Here is an 18,047-nt window from a genome sequence, read left to right as displayed (position 1 = left end):
AAATAACCAACTCTTAATTTTTATCCCCTGCTGCAACCCCACTGGTATTCTTCTTGTGCTTCCTAGAATACACATAAGTGAGGGAAGGTCTATCACAACGCTCGCCACCTTTACAGCCTAACCCCGTGGCTGGCACCTTACTCACCATTTGCAGAGGCCCGCACCTTGCGGGAAACAGCGAAAAGGCAAAGGAACGTTACGCTCGGACCCTACGTCACGACTAGGACATCGAGATGATGACTATGGAGGATCGGGCATCTAAGAAGGCTCGAACAGAGGACGGTGCAATAACCTTCTCTGATTGCGATGCCTAGCATGTCTGGTTGCCACATTCCGATCCGCTGGTCGTGGATGTTCAGATTGCCAACATGATGGTGAAAAGAGTACTGGTCGATAAACGAAGTTCAGTTAACATCCTGTATAAATCTTCGCTGGAACGAATGAAGTTGTATGTCAAGGACTTGGAGCCTTGCAACCAAACAATTTATGGTTTCTCTGGTGAGGGACTCACTCCAACAGGGTTAATCAGGCTTCCAGTAACAGCGACTACTGCGCCCGCCACCAGGACATTCCTCACTACTTTTATAGTAGTTGATTGTCCTTCGGCCTACAATGCAGTAATTGGAAGGCCAATATTGGTTGACCTGCGGGCCGTCACCTCTATATGGCACTTAGCCATGAAATTCCCAACAGACGCAAGGGTAAGACGCGTATTGGGAAAGCAGAGGGAAACAAGGGAGTGCTACAATGCCTCAATCACTAAGGCCAAGAAGGGTATGTTGAGGAGCGCTCCCCCAGAAAAGTTGCAGATGACCATTGATGTACAAGCCCAATCAGGTGATGAAGTCACCAAATAGGGTGTTGCCCAAAGTGAGGATAGAGACTTAGATCCTCGCTTTGGGGATTTTGAAGAAGATGTAGGACCTGTCGAGGACCTTGAGGAGGTCCAGCTTGACGAAGAGTTTCCGACCAGAGTTGTAAAGGTCGGCAAAAATTTAGAAACAACAACTAAATATGCATTGGTGGAATTTTTGAGAAAGAACAAGGAAGTTTTCGCCTGGTCACATAAAGACATGGTTGGAATAAATCCTGCAGTCATCAGCCATGTCCTGAACGTTGACAAAAACAGTCCACCCGTGCAGCAAAAAAGAAAGCTGCTTGATAAAGACAGATCAAAAGTCTTGAAGGAGGAAGTTGAAAAACTAAAAGAGAATGGGTTCATCTGGGTAGCGTTTTATCCATCATGGGTCTCTAATCTAGTACTGGTTCCCAAGCCGAATGACAAATGGCGAACCTGTGTGGATTTCACAGACCTTAATAAAGCCTGCCCTAAAGATTGCTTCCCACTCCCAAGGATCGACCAGCTGGTCGATGCAATTGCAGGTCATTAGATCCTTTCTTTTATGGATGCATACTCAGGATACAATCAAATTAGTATGTATCCCCTTGATGAGGATCACACTAGCTTTCGAACTGATACAGGGTTATACTATTACAAAGTAATGCCCTTCGGATTGAAAAACGCTGGTGCGACTTACCAGCGACTAGTTAACCACATGTTTAAGGAGTTGATCGGGGTAAACATGAAGGTGTACGTTGATGACATGCTGGTAAAGTCTAAAAAGGCAGAAGGACATGTGAAGGATTTACAAGAATGTTTCAATGTTCGAACAAATATCAAATGAAGCTAAATCCTCTCAAGTGTTTCTTCGGAGTAGGATCAGGGAAGTTCTTGGGGTTCATTGTTAATTCGAGAGGAATCGAGACTAATCCCGAAAAGATCAAGGCCCTGACCGATATGAAATCGCCAGTAAAGATCAAAGATGTGCAAAGTTTGACTGGAAGGATTGCCACGCTCAGTAGATTTATTTCGAAATCAACAGATAAGTGCGTCCCTTTCTTTAATATACTTAGGGGCAACAAGAAGTTCGAGTGGACTGAAGACTACGAACAGGCTTTCCAAGTCTTAAAAGCCCACATGGCGCAGCCTCCCGTCTTATCAAAGCCTGTAGATGGGGAAACTTTGCTCATATACCTGGCGATCACCGAATATGCTGTTAGTGCGGTGTTAGTAAGGGAAGAAGAAGGCGTACAAAAGACGGTGTATTATGTGAGCAAGAGGTTAATCGGAGCCGAATTGAGTTGTCCTCCCATTGAAAGATTAGCCTATTGTCTAATTTTGGCTTCAAGGAAGTTACGTCCTTACTTCCAAGCCCATCCAATCACGGTCTTGACTGACCAGCCCCTTCGGCAAGTTTTGCAAAAGCCAGAGGCTGCTGGTCGTTTGTTGAAATGGGCAGTCGAACTCGGGTTAGGTTTGATTTCACCGCTTCGAACAACGAAACTGAGTATGAAGCCCTCGGGTTAGCCTATTGTTTTTGAAAATAAGTTAAAAACAGGCTAAGGAGCAGCAGGAGGATCCTGAGGAGCATTTTGGTCAACTGCGTCTTTTGCAGCTTCCCCTCCATCCATCCCCGTGGCCAGCGAAATCTCTGGGAAGGCAGGAACTCTGGCCCTTTCTTCGGCAGCCAGTCGAGCAGCACAGCGAGCCAACTCAGCTGTCCTGGCATCGTCTGGAAGGTAGCCGAATTTGGCACTTTGATTGAGTTTCCAGAAGTCGTAGAAACATCGAAGTGTCGCATTCTTGTACCTCTCCAGGTCTTTGGCGTTTGTGAGCTTGAGTTGCTCCACTTGGCTCTCGAGGATGGCGATGCTCCTGTCCTTCGCAAGATTTTCCTCCTAGAGCTTCTTGACTTTGCACCAGTGGATTCGGCTGGCCTCCTGGTACTCATCTCTCTGTTTTTTAGCATCTCTCTGGTACTCATCTCCTGGCCTCCTAGCACGGGACTGCTCGACGCTTGCACCCGCGTGGGCGCGAGCAGCCATTATGGTCAGCATTGCCTGCAATCAAAGAATAAGAGTTAGACTGACTTCAAAAAGGAAAATCAAGACCATGATCACAAAAGAGAAGGAAGATTACTTACACTGGCCACTTCATTGAGGGCTCTATTGAGGATCTGGTCGGCCATGGCTTCTTTGCAACGGTTATGCTTAAGGATGCGAATAAGGCGATCCTTGGCTGACCTTAGGGAGTGGCTCGATAGTCTAGCCCCAGGGGGAACACCCTCAGCTTGTTGAGTCTGTTCAGTTGGGGCTGGAGGTGGAGTTGTGGCAGCAGAAGCATGTGGAGGCGGAATGTCCTTCTCGACAGGTGCAGGAGGCTGGGCAGATGTTTGGCCAGAGGGCCCATCATTCGAAGGATTGGTGGCTCGGTTCTTCTTGGCTGAAGGCACCTGACTGGACTCACCGTCATGTTTCCTGGTCGATTTCCTTTTTCGGACCAAGGGAACCTCTTCTTCCTCATGTGTGCTGTAGAGATCGAAAATGTTTGCAGAAGCCATTTCTGCAAAAGAGGTAAACATGCAGACAGTAAGCCAAAAATAGATGATAAGTTATGTTGCATCAGGAAAGAAATAAGGAAAATTACAAAGTCAAATACTCGAGCTATTACTACTGGTCGCTATAATATTGACTCTACTAGTCATACACTCACTCTCTGGCATGAAGAAGTCTGGCCCTAGGTTTGGAGCATATGTAAAATTGCCGTCCCCGTTGAATAAATGATAGGGAATTGGCAAGTTATCTAAGAGTGAAATGACAATACCGTTTTCGTCAGAGGACTCGTCTAAGTCTACGACAGGCTCGGCTGCCTTTTGTTTTCCCTTTCCTTGGGGAGCAGAAGACCTTTCTGCTGAGGGAGTGCCGATGGGTTCCCTGATTGTAACCCCAGTCGGTCTCCGTCGAGGAGACGCTGGTGGTTGCTGCTCAGAATTTTCCTCGGCAGTGGCACTTCCTGCTGCAGGTTCCCTCACATCCTGGTGAGGGGCCAGGAGGCTAGCTAGCCTCAAATTGGCCTCAGTGACCAGAGACTTGACGCCCTTCTCAACGTCCGTCATGCTGGCCAACATGGCAGGCCTCAACACCATGTCTGGTGTTGGGTCTGGTCGCAACCATGGGCCTGAAAAACACAAGATGTTTCAGAAAAATGTAAGGAAAATTGCTAAGTAAAAATAGCGACCAGTGGAAAAAGACATTTACCTCATCGAGCGAAGGCCAGGTTATTCGCGACTATGTCAGGCGTAAGGAAATACTCCTGACTGTATTTCCCTACGTTGGAAATGTGGGTGGTGTCACTCAGGAAGGTTCGGTTGGTCTCTTGGTGACAAAAATGAAAGAACCCCGTACCAGATTGTTGGGGGTTGGACTTAAAGTCAAAAAGATAATTGACCTCGTCGGGGTAGGTTCTGACCATTTCTTATGGTTGTAAATGATATAGAGTGCAGCAAACATTTTATATCCATTGGGTGTAATTTGGAAGGGAGCAACACCAAAGTAGTTCGCCACCTCCTGGAAGAATGGATGGAGAGGAAGGGTAGCCCCAACCTCTATGTGATACCTCGACCATGCGCTGTAAACGCCTCCAGGCAAATTTGCCCTCTGATCCGTAGTAGGGATTTTGAGGGTTACCCCAGTAACGCCATACTTTCTGAAGTAGTTGGCTAGCATCCTGGGGGTTACTTGGCTGAGTGGGGAAAGATACCACTCGACATCGGGAAGAACTGAATGTCGAGGGCGGGCCCTAATTTGGATACGAGGGTCGGGAACAATATTTTCTCGACCACTGGTCGAGGGAACCCCAGCCTGCGAGTCAGGCTGGGCTGGAGGATTTGAAGGGTTTTCAGGTTTTTTCTTCTTTTGGGCAGTGGACTTGACACGACCCATTCTAACTGGAGTTGGTTGAGGTCTGGAAGGAGAAATTCTAGAGAAAGGAATCTTGTGGATGCACTGGGCTGGCTGTTCTTCGCCCTCGAGCAGCTGCGCAAGTAGATCGTCGTTGATTGGCCTTTTACCTCTCCACAAATCTGGCATTAAAATCTGCGGACAGAAAAATAGGGAGGTGAGGATGAATAAACTAAAAAGTTGGTTAGAATAACGCTGCTCGTGTATAAAAGTCTAACTTTTATACAGCAGCATTTTAACGAAAACTAAATGTTTCATATGAACAGTTTGAAAAACAGATCAAAAAGTGAAAACAAAAAGTTTTTTCTGAAAAAACTTTTTCAACTTCAGTAAGGGCAGGAAAAACCTAGTTTTTCAACTAGTATAAAAATAGAATTTTTACTACGATTTTATGTCCTAAATTTATGATCTCGACTATCAAACTGATTCATAATTCCTAAATGGAAAATATACACCACCCTATCTACCATCACTCGACAAATGCCCTATTTTCATGCATCTCTACCCAAGAACACGGTGCAATATCAGAACCTAAAAACTAGCTTAAATCGGCATGCATAGCAAAGTAAAGGGTGCAAAAGTTCGGAAGCTTCCCTATATGAAGATTGTTCGAGTGTAGGTGCGCGAACAGTAGACTCCTGGAACGACGAAGGATGATCTTCAAAGAAATTCTGGGTTCTGACTTGGGAGTTCTTGACAGGAAAATAGCTTGCGGAAAGTGAAAAGGAAGTTCTGGAAGCTATATATATCGTCTGAGATATGGAAAAAGAGGTAATCATAAGTACCCTTTTTTCAAGGCGTGGGGAAGAGTGATAGCCGTCAAAGGATTGCTTGGGAACCGAAAATGCATGATTAGACGGGAGTAGTTTTTTCCAAGGAGGCACGAACTACTCTGACAGATTTGGTGGGGTAATTGAAGAGTCGTTTTCCTAAAAGTTTATTCATTGCTGGTCGTAATAAATAAACTTGAGGGGCAAATGTTATCCAAAAAGCAGGTGTGGATGACGTGGCAAACATTTTTAACACGTGGCTGACACCTGACAGAGGTTCTGTTCGACCATCGACCAGGAAGATTCCCCTGACACAACATTTGAGTTTTATATACGACCAGCTTGGTCGTATACTCCGTATATTTTGAGATGATCTTGTGCAATTGTAATCATATCCGAGATTGTCTTCCATGATTCCTGATTATCCGATTAATTTGGAAATAATATCTGTAACAAATTCATGTAATCCTCCTTGAGCCTATAAATAAAAAGAAATAGCTCAAGGAAGGAACTTTTGGCTGATTTAAGTTTATGCTTTACAAGAGAATTATAGCTATTATCTTTCGATTGTATTATTCATCCCTCTAAGGCTTGTGAAACTCGAAGAACCCTAGTTCTTTGATCACTCCTTTGAGAATCAAAATCAATAATAGCTTAAGTGGACGTAGGTCATTACCAATTCGTGGGGCTGAACCACTATAATTTGTTATGTCGTTTACTGTTATTTTCATTAGACTTATTTCAATACTTTCTATCACATCAAGCATTTGACTCCGTGTTAGTTGACCAAAACGAGGGTTAACATATATGTATATATTAAAGACAACATTTTTGTGTAAAAGGACTGCAGATTTTTGTTTTAAACAATTTGTTTTGATTATGAATTTGGGGTGGTTGTTATATAAAAATTGTGCTTCATTGTGGGTCTGTAAACAATTCAAGATCATTTCCTTCTGTGATGGGTTAATTTGACGTAGAGCTTCTTTAATGTTTCCGTATTCTCTGAAACAAAATAAAATAAATCAAACGAGATCGAAAGTGTTGGGTTACTCTCATAGTGTTGGTGAAGCAGAAGCAACATTTAAGAGCTTCAGTCTCATCTTGCTGCATTTATTTGTTGATTTTACCACTTTGATCTTGTTGTCTAATGTTGATTTTCTTATTCAACTTCTTTCTTTTTCATTCTAAGTATGGGTCAAAACTTTAGTTCCCTGCTCTGGTGCCCGTAACTTGTGATCTCGTTATAATTCCCCTCCTTGTTATCTTTGCAGCAAAATATTGATCTTTAAAATTTATGCCTCTTGTTTGGCATTTTAGCCACTTTTTATTAAAAAGCTTCTTTTAAACAATATAAGAGATTATTTTTACAGATAATAAGAGCTTATGTATAATTTGTATATGTGAATTGTGGTTCATTGTACCATATATGTTTGCCTAAATTAGTAATCATAGACATGTACATGCTTCAATGTCATCCTCGACAAAATTCAATTTTAGAAATGTGATATATAGTTTCTTACTCAACAATTTCCGGTGATGAGATTTTCTTTCGTCATGCAGATTCCATGTTGCTTGCCTTTAGACCGGGGACAAGATGACATCACCCAAGAAGCTTATTTGTCAACGCTAGGTAGTAATTTCTACTAGGTGTTACTTTCTCTTTTGCTGCTATTCTTCTTTCACAGAATCATAAACAATACATGATATCAATGTAGGAACTGAAAGCTGTTCAGGCATTAACAAAAGTGAGGAACATGAAGTTTTTCATGGGGAAGAAACTACTGGTCAATGTGGCATGTCTAGTTTGAATAGACCGGAGCAAAAGAGAAAGGCAATGAAAGAAAAGGTTTAATGGCTTTTACCTTCCCTCTAGTGATTCCCCCATTGTACTTTATTCTAATTTTTCTCATCACGTTAAACTAAAAAGGAAAAAATAGCTATTTTGGAATTAATGCAATTTTTTTTAAAAGATATATCACTAAAAAAGAGAGGATAATTTGGAGACTATGCTACCAAATGTTATGCCCAAAGGAAATTAGTAGGTATTATTATTGTTATTGTGAAAACCCTATTCGTTACTCCTCCCTAAAAAAAATATAAAGATCAAGCAGGTAGAAATTTTAAATTGCAGATTGTTGTCAAAACAATGATATCCCAATCAGCCGAAGGGTATTTTTACATTTTGAGTAGTTTAATAAGCCTGTTTCTTAACATTTTTTGTAGCTTGGCACACGTTCAATCTTGAAATTTTTCAAGAAAACTGACCCGTCTTGCTCTTCAATTAAAGAACATGCTGATAATTTACAAAATGTTGAACTAGCATCAACAGGTAATTCCAGTGTCCCACTTGTCCCATTTGTCTTACTGTTGATTTCTTATATCTTACATAGGACCTGTAAGTTTTCCAATAAGATAATAACTGTTTCAAATTGTATTAAGGAGTGCGGCTAACTGAAAGACCTATAGAAGTCAGCGACATCAACAATGGGCAATGTACTTTGACTCAGTCTGAACACAAAGAAGCATGGAGTTACAAGATTGATGAAATTGACTCTTCTGTGGTTGATGAGTTACCACCAGAAATTCAGGAAGAAGTTCGATTGTGTCTCCGGCCTCAAAAGCGATCAAACATAGCTAAACGAGGTTCTAGTATTGCTGATTATTTCCTGCCAACAAGGAAAACTTAATATTCAGCTCCAGTGTATCCTGTACATGAGCATTTTCATCTCAAAATGGAAAAAACATACAGCCCTTTTCATATGCGGGACTATTCAAGTCCAGGGGAAAAAAATGGAAGTGAAGCTCGAAAATTCAACTACCTTGTGACTTTGTGATTGTGTCTGGACATATTTCTGCTCTTTTTGTGTTTTTTTTTTTCAACTAGTAGTATCGATTTCTGAGACATGTTATAAAACTTGTTTCTGATTTTTGTTCATCAAGTTCTTGTTGCATTGGAGGTAAGCAATGAAAACAACATATCATATAAAGTTTATTAGGGCTTTTCTACTGGTGTAATTAGTAGCAAGTTGCTTTGCCACTTTTACAGGACTTGCAAATTATATAAAATGTGCTTAAATGTATAGTTCCAATGTTATTGGTTTAACATCACTATTGATTTGGTCCTTCTACATCTCTATTCCTAGATATTCCTCTTTAAATTTATGATGCAACTCTGCTTGAGTCAGACATGCCGTGGCAAAGGTTTCATTTGTAATGATCTTGGACGTTTGTAGGCTATATAATCCATTTGCCATAGTACAAGAACCACAAAAAATAAGCTATTTATGATTTTTGCCCTCCGAACTATGACTTATACATTATCGTACCTTTTAATTTTTTCTGGTCGTTTAAAATTTCCCACAAACTATTCACATTGTTGTAAAGTGGAATTTCTGTCCAATGTGGGCAAGGATATATTGACGTGACTCTTTGCTTGTTGATGTGGTATTGTCACTTGTATAATTTATAGAATAAATAGGATTTTACCCCTCGAATTATTATCACTACTAAATTATGTCCATCGAATTTAAAATTTAAAATTTAAACAATAATTTGAATATTAAAAAGAAAAGATAAAAACATTAAATTATAAATTCATTTAAATTAAATTAAATTATACAAAATTAAAAAATCAAATAGATAAAAACAAAACTATATTAAAATTTTCTCTTATTTTCTTTCATTTTTTTTACTTCATTTCACTTTCCCTTACTTTTGCACTAACCAAACAATATCAATAACACTCGTCAATTTATCGCAGCAAAAAGTTAAACAACAAAATTTATCACAGCATATACAAATCAAAATTTCAATCTCTCGAATTGATACACATTTTAATATGATATTAACAACATAAGGAAAAGCCCAAATTTTCTATTCTTTTTCTCACTTTCTGTAACGACCAACATAATTACGGGAAACATACATCATTTGCGGAAAACATCTTACTTTCATTTAATTAAAAGACCCAAAAATTCGTATAAATATTTTTTAAATACTTACTTAGTTTAGAAGCATGCACATGCTTAAAATAAGATTACTGTATTTGAAACTTTAAAACAACTTAAACACAAACAACATACAGTTTTTACACAACTTAAAACTTGACAAAAGCATAGCAACTTCCACAGTCAAGCCACATGTACATTCCGCATGATAGACTCCAGCTTTCACTGATTTGTCTTGCCGTTTTGCTTACCTATAACATTAAACAACTAGGTAAGCAAAACGCTTATTAAGAACAACTTAACATACATATCATAAAGAATGCAAACAGAAAGCCCTAACAGCGATCATACAGATTTTCAACCATAAATAGGGTTTCGGAAGACCGATCCCTAACATATAATTCAAGAACGTGTGAACTTCCTAACAAACTTATGGTCATGCCCAACAACCAGATTCCGTAGCTAAGTAAACTTGCACACAAAAAATCCTAGAGCAAGTGTATATATACATATGATGTTAACTCATAACGTACTTGTCATACTTAACATGCATATCATACATATTATACTTAACATGCATATCATACATATCGTACTTATCATCTTATCATACTCAACTTACTCAGCACAAACACGGGTGTATACTTAAAATATATTGGTTACTAAGACTCCAAGGAGAATTCAACGTACTCTCATAATCTTAATGGCTTGATTCTGAAATCATCTTACATATGTGTCACAGAGTTTAACCTGACTCTTGTGTCGTTGGTGTTAAACCGAACGTCTTACTTACATGTCACGGAGTTTAACCAGACTCTTATGTCGCGGGTGTTAAACCATATGTCTTACTTACATGTCATAGAGTTTAACCGGCCTCTTATGTCGCGGGTGTTAAAGTGGATGTCTTACTTATAATAGTGGCCAACCGAACTTACTTATAAAGTCACCGGAGGTGTCTGATGCTTGCTTACTTACGTATTGGGAGCTACCCAGTTCTTACTTACTTGATACCGATAGCTAGCAGGATGTCATAATCAGAACTGCTTACCTTACTTATGAGTATGTGAACCTCCTTAGGACAACAATCTTAAGTAACCTTCTAGAACTAGTTTTCAACTGTGTACTTGAGTCTTAAACTAAAAATAGTCATGTCATGTTGTAGCCAAACATTCATAAGTTGTCTTACAGTTGTCATTAGCGGATAAGCAGGATTCCTGAGTCCATAAATGAACTTTCCCGTGCAAATAACACTGTAATAGAATTCATACAGTGACTCTGTAACGACCCAAAACATACAAGACAAAAAACATGTTGAAATTTAAACTTTTAATTTAAATAATTGTACCAAAAATTCATATAAAAGAAAACTTTTAAGAAAAGACTGTGTGCGCACACTTTTAGTTTAGCAAACGGAATTACAACTACTCTTCCACAAAGTTATAGCAAAACAAATGTCATAAAAAAAATAACAAGCTCCCAACTTTTTCTTTTCAAAATGGTGTTCCATCAAAAACCTCCCCAGGTCAGGCCACATGTATATATCCGCAAGCAGACTCCGACGCTCATTGCTCCACTTTGCTTTTGCACTTACCTACAACATAAAACAACTAGGTAAGCAAAATCGCTTAGTAAGAATAGCCTTACAACACAAGTATACAAAACTCAGTATCGGGGCGACCTAAGGTAGATATTGCTACCGCTCATTAGGGTATTGGATAAGTTCCAACCCTGTCATACAATTCTTAATAATAACCATAACAGAAAATCAAGCACTTTGGTTGCACCCGACAACAAATTTTCATACATATCATAACAACCTGCACTCATAAAATCTCAGACATTCAAGATATATAACCATATCCGAAATAAATACTCTAGTTGTTTCTAACAACCATGTTCACACATATCACAATAACCTGCACTCAGAAAATTCCCAGAACATTTAAGATATATAACACATATGATAACTAATCAATAGATTAACAATAAGGGATTCGGGCATCAACACAGTTACAACATTAATGTCCTGACTCCAACTCGGACTATATTACCATTGTCCTGGCTCCAACCTGGACTATATGCTTTTACCATTTCCTGGCTCTAACCGAGACTATATTTTTACCATGTCTTGGCTCTGACCTATGTCCTGGCTCTGACCCAGACTTTAGCTTACCGTGTCCTGGCTCCAACCCAGACTAGATTACGCTAATGTAATGTCGTGGATAACCAAGACCGTTACACTGTGTGTTTAAAATAGTGCTTGACCTACTAAGCAATTCGTTTGAACTTAAATGTGTAATTAAAGACTAAATCAAGGTTGAGTAATAAAAGATTTGGTCAGCAAATGGTTATTTTTCATTAAATATTAAATGTGTACACGGGATCCCAAAAACCAGTTTACATATTGATAAAAGATAAACATATACAATTTAGTCGACCTAAGCAGTAAAAACAGGGTTTAACCCTAGTTCCTCCCAAGCTATCCTAACCGTGGCGATCGAGCAAGCCGCATATGTACACAACGCCCCTGAAGCTCTCCAACTCATGGCTGGTCCAGCAATCAACTCCCTTACCTGCACCATGCAGCGCCCGTGAGCCAAAGCCTAGCAAGAAAACTAAAACAACATGCATAACTAGGCAACATAATAAAGACAGTAGATGTAATTCACCGAATTCAACTGACAATAGACTATAGGCAACAATCTCAATAAAAGTGCAGCAGTAGCATCCAATCAATCATAAGACAGTTAAACAGAAATCCAAGGAATTATAAGCATCAAGCTAACAACAATTAACATGTACTTCCAAGAACATATCAAAACTAGAAACACAAGTGCTCAGGGTCGGCGCTCTTAGGCCGAGCCCTCTGTTTACTCAGCTGACTCCGGCTCGCTTAGGCCGAGTCCATTGTTTATTTAGCTGACCCCAATTCACAGTGGCCGAGCCGCGTCCTGTGCGCAAGTCATCAGCCTTGGCTCTCTCTTAGGCTGCTCATTTCATATTTCGCATAGCAATATAATAATTACACAACACATATATCCAAACATAGGGAATATTAGTCCCAACACAACCACACAAGGGTGCAGTTTTCTTACCTCGGATCTCGAGCAGCAAACGTATAGCGGCCCCGAGCACGATCCTTAATTCCTGAGCCCTAGCGGTAAAAACCTAGTCACAGAGAGACAATGGATAACCATGATATTTTAAACCATTTAAAAACTTTGGACTAAATTACTAGCCTCCGGGACCTTGATTTCTACTAAACAGGGTAGTAGAAATCGACCCGAGCGCTTAAGTTTAGATCCCCGAGCCTTACTAAGCCTCAAGATATCCCTAGATAAAAACTGCCTAGGTGGGCTGCGACCTGGCTCTGAGGGTTGCGGCGCACCTCAAGTCAGAGGTGGAGCCTCTACATCTGGAGGGAGGTGGGCTACGACTTGCCCCTAAGGGTCACGGCGCACCCTCATGACAGCAGCCCTCCTAGGGCCTTCTCTGAATCAAGTTCCCACGTCGCCTCCTCAACCTTGCTGTTCCTCCACAATACTTTTACCAAGGCGAGGGTCTTGCTCTGCAAGACTTTATCTTTCCGGTCAAGAACCTAAACCGGCTTCTCCTCATAGGAAAAATCCTGATCAAGCTCCAGATTCTCATAACTTAGAACGTGCATCGAATCTGACACATACTTCCGGAGCATGGATACATGGAAAACATTATGAACCCCTGATAAAGCTGGAGGCATCGCTAGTCTATAAGCTACCTCCCCAACCCGTTCTAGAATCTCGAAAAGGCCAATAAACCTAGGGCTCAACTTGCCCCGAACACCAAATCGTTTCACTCCCCTCAAAGGTGAAACCCTAAGAAACACATGGTCAATAACCTGAAATTCCATGCCCCTGCGTTTCAGGTATGAATAGCTCTTTTGACGACTCTGGGAGGCGAGCATTCACACTCTAATCTTCTCAATCGCCTCATTGGTCCTCTGAACCATTTCTGGACCTAGATATCTCCTCTCACCTATCTCATCCCAATGAACAGGTGATCTACACTTCCTTCCATAAAGCATCTTGTACGGAGCCACTCTGATGGTCGCCTGGTAACTGTTGTTGTACGAGAACTCGATCAAAGGGAGATATTTACTCCACGATCCCCCAAAATCTAGCACACAGGCTCGCAACATGTCCTCCAATATCTGAATTGTCCTCTCAAACTGTCCATCTGTCTGAGGATGATAAGCGGTACTAAACCGTAACTGCATGCCCATAGCCTTCTGCAGACTCTCCCAGAACTTGGAAGTGAAGGTGGGGTCTCTGTTGGATACTATCGACCTAGGAGCCCCATGAAGTCAAACAATCTCCTTCACATACAAATCAGCATACTGCTCCACAGTATAAGTTGTCCTAACAGGCAAAAAGTGGGTGGACTTGGTATACCTATCCACAATCACCCACACCGAGTCATGCTGTCCCACGGTCCTCGGCAAACCAACCAAAAAGTCCATGGTGATATCTTCCTACTTCCATTCTAGGATCCCCAGAGGCTACAGCAACCCCGCTGGCCTCTGATGCTCAGCCTTAACCTACTGACACGTTAAGCACTTGGCCACATAACCCACCACATCCCTCTTCATGCCTGACCACCGATACAAAGTTCTCAAATCCTGGTACATCTTTGTTGTACCCAGATGCAAAGAATAGGGAGTGGTATACGATTCATCTAAGATCTCCCACCGGATATCAGAATCCATCGGGACGCAGATCTGACCCTTGTACTTCAGTAATCCCATCTCTGAAATAGAAAAGTCCTTAGTCGCTCTGACTAAGACATTCTCTCTGTGACCTCTCAATTGGGAATCTTTTCCCTGCGCCTCCTTGATCCTCTCAAGGAGTGTAGACTAAAGAGTGATGTTGGCCAACTGACCAACCATCAACTCTATACCTGCTCTGGTCATCTCCTCGGCTAGCTTATCATAAATCTGCCTCGAACTAAACAACTGTCCTGGGCCTTTCCGACTCAATGCATCAGCCACCACATTAGCCTTCCCAGGATGGTATAGGATATCGCAATCATTATCCTTAACCAATTCCAGCCACTGCCTATGGCGCATATTCAGGTCCTTCTGAGTAAAGAAATACTTTAGGCTCTTATGGTCGGTGTATATCTCGCACTTCTCACCATAGAGATAATGTCTCCAAATCTTAAGTGCGAACACCACCGCTGCAAACTCCAAATCATGTGTGGGATACCTCTGCTCATACTCCTTTAACTGTCTCGATGCGTAGGCTATCACCTTACCAGCTTGCATCAACACGCACCCCAAACCCTATCTGGATGCATCACAATAAACCACAAACTTTTCATTATCTGTCGACAAGCTTAACACTAGCGCGGTGATCAATCGCCGCTTCAACTCCTTGAAACAGTTTTCACATCTATCCGTCCAGACATACCTTGTCTTCTTCTTTGTCAGTTCTGTCAATGGTGTAGCTATTCTGGAGAACCCCTCAACGAACCGCCGATAGTACCTCGCTAAGCCCAAAAAGCTTCTCACTTCAGGAACATTGCTCGGTCTAGGCCAATCTTTGACCGCCTCAATCTTACATGGGTCAGCCAGAATCCCCTCCTTACTGACAATATGGCCCAGAAATGTAACTTGTGGTAACCAGAACTCACACTTACTGAACTTAGCATATAACTTATGCCCTCTCAACCGCTGTAGAATCAACCGCAGATGTTGCTCGTGCTCTGTCTCTGACTAAGAATACACCAAGATGTCATCGATGAACACAATCACAAACTTATCTAGATAATCTCTGAAAACCCTATTCATCATGTCCATAAAGGCTGTTGGGGCATTGGTTAATCCAAAGGACATAACCAGAAATTCATAGCGTCCATACCTCGTTCGGAAAGCGGTCTTTGGTATGTCCTCCTCTTTAATCCTTAACTGATGGTAACTTGATCGGAGGTCTATCTTAGAAAACACTGTTATTCCCTGTAACTGATCAAATAAATCGTCGATCCTAGGCAGTGGATACTTGTTCTTAATGGTTAACTTGTTTAGCTCCCTGTAATCAATACACATCCTAAGGGATCCATCCTTCTTCTTAACGAACAATACTGGAGCACCCCATGGCGAGAAACTCGATCTGATGAACCCCAAATCAAGTAACTCCTGCAACTGAATCTTCAACTACTTTAACTCCGCTAGAGCCATTCTGTAAGGTGTCCCAGATACTAGCTCCGCTCCTGATACCAACTCTATAACAAAGTCAATCTCCCGCTGCGGCGGAAACCCTGGCAAATCTGTCGGAAACAAATCCGGAAACTCACACACCAATCTAGTCTCACCCGGTCCAATCGGCACCACCCTAGAGGTATCCACAACACTCGTTAGAAATCCCATGCAACCTCCCTGCATTAGGTCTCTAGCCTTCAGTGCTGAAATCATTGGTACTCGTGGTCCACCAACTGTCCCCACAAACACAAAGGGTACCTCCCCTTCTGGTTCAAAAGTTACCATTCTGCGCTTGCAGTCAATCGTTGCCCCATACTTTGATAACCAATCCATCCCTAAAGTCATATCAAAGTCATCCATCTCTAGCTCAATCAAATCAATAGACAGCTCCCTACCATCTACCTCTATTGGCAATGCTCTAATCCATTTCCCAGAGACTACCAGTTCTTCTGGCAACAAAGTCTGAAATCCCCTAGCATACACACCACTAGGTCTACAAAGATGATCTATCACTCTAGTAGATACAAATGAATGGGTAGCCGCTGAATCAAACAATGCAGTATACAGAGAACCAGCACTAGAGTTCTGACCTGTCACAACTGAGGGGCTAGCCTCCGCCTCGGTCTGAGTCAAAGTAAATACCCTGGCAAGAGCAAGATTGTCACTTTGCTTCTGCTCCTCCTTCTTGACTTGAGGGCAATCCCTCTTCAGATGATTGGCACTCCCATAAACAAAGCAGACCCTGATCTTGCACTCACCCTGGTGTCATTGCCTGCACCGCAGAAACATTGGAAAGCTCCTCTAGTTGTCACTTCCACCCTGACGACCAGTAGAAGCACCCCGTGCCCTCTTATCTGCACTAGGAGGAACAAAGGGATCTGGGGCCTTCCTCTTCTGCTCACCAGAACCACTACCCCGACTGGTTCCAACAAAAGGAGGCACTGTCCTCCTAGCATTGCGCCTAACAGCGCTTTCCTTCCAGATCTGATCTTCGGCCCTCTCAGCTGTAAGGGCCTTGTCCACTACATGGGCATAAGTAGTATCTCTAGATCCAAAGTAATATTCACATTGCGGGTGATCATAATTTTCAACCCCCGCACAAACCTGTCCCTTCTTGCCGCATCAGTCGGCACTAAATCTGGCGCAAACTTCGCCAATCTGTCAAACTTCAAAGCATACTCCGTCACTGTCAATCGGTTCTGAGTCAGGTTGATGAACTCATCAACCTTCGCAGCTCGAACTACCACACTATAATACTTCTCATTAAATAAGTTTCTGAACTCTTCCCAGGTCATAACTGTTACATTCCTTCTCTGAACCACCACGTCCCACCAGATGTGGGCATCCTCTCTAAACATGTAGCTAGCACAAGCTACCCTCTCATTTCCCTAAACCCTCATAAAATACAGAATTGAGGAGATCATATTCATCCACTACTCTGCCCGCAGTGGGTCTGGTCCACCCTCGAAGGTGGGAGGATGCTGTTTCCTAAATCTCTCATACAAAGGTTCCCACTTATTCTCCATAGCAGATTGAACTGGCACTGGCGCCACAACCTGCTGAACTGGCAACCCTGTGACCTAAGGTGAGGCCTGCTGCCTCAACTATCGCAGCTCTTCCTCTGTTCGCTGCAGTCTCGCTTCCATCTCGGCAAACATCTCTTCCAAATTCTGTGGGGCAGGTGGAGGGTCCTGACCCTGGTTGCCATCCTCGACCCTACTGCCGCGGAGTCTAGATGATTGTCGAGGCATCTCAACAAATATGCCTGCAACCAACGACGCCGCTCATCAGGCATGATAACAACATCCAAAACCACCTCCCAAACACATTAGCCATCCACAAACAGTAACTCATATAGCATACAGATAACATATAACACACAACGGGCCATGCCCTAGCATCATGCATATGTTAACTCATTTATCATGCTCTATATAAGATAAGCATGCAAACAGGGCATTCAAGCACATATTCAAGCATATTAGTCAATCATACCAACCAACCGTGAGTCGAGCTTGTCACGACAGCGAGCGTACATGTTCGGTCAATCTCCAGAACCAATAACCTTGGCTCACTCTGATACCAAGCTGTAATGCCCTACTACCTTAGAGTCGTTACTAAGTGAGTTTAAAAATGTGCAATCACTCGCTAATCGAGGCTTTTAAAGCAAAAGTGTAATTAAATCATAAATAGAGTAGAAACTTTAGAAATAACTCTATTTCATTGAAAATCATAAAAGTTTAACACTTGGGATCCCAAAATACTGTTTAGAAATATTTACAACATAAAAATACA

The 18,047-nt window shown here is 41.8% G+C and overlaps 1 protein-coding gene across 4 annotated transcripts in view; it reads left to right on the top strand.

The window, feature by feature from the left end:
• Window positions 1–8,678, top strand: part of LOC133800774 (DNA polymerase eta) — a 64,749-nt gene extending 56,071 nt beyond the window's left edge. For all 4 annotated transcript variants that reach the window (XM_062238832.1, XM_062238828.1, XM_062238831.1 and 1 more), the window contains 4 exons: window positions 7,131–7,200; window positions 7,286–7,416; window positions 7,794–7,899; window positions 8,010–8,678. In XM_062238832.1, coding sequence (XP_062094816.1) covers window positions 7,131–7,200; window positions 7,286–7,416; window positions 7,794–7,899; window positions 8,010–8,257 — 555 coding nt within the window. In that variant the 3' untranslated portion in view covers window positions 8,258–8,678. The remainder of the gene's footprint in view (window positions 1–7,130; window positions 7,201–7,285; window positions 7,417–7,793; window positions 7,900–8,009) is intronic.
• Window positions 8,679–18,047: the final 9,369 nt, after the last annotated feature.

Source organism: Humulus lupulus, chromosome 9 (assembly GCF_963169125.1).
Source record: "Humulus lupulus chromosome 9, drHumLupu1.1, whole genome shotgun sequence".
Lineage (NCBI taxonomy): Eukaryota > Viridiplantae > Streptophyta > Magnoliopsida > Rosales > Cannabaceae > Humulus > Humulus lupulus.
This window is presented reverse-complemented; position numbering and strand designations above follow the sequence as displayed.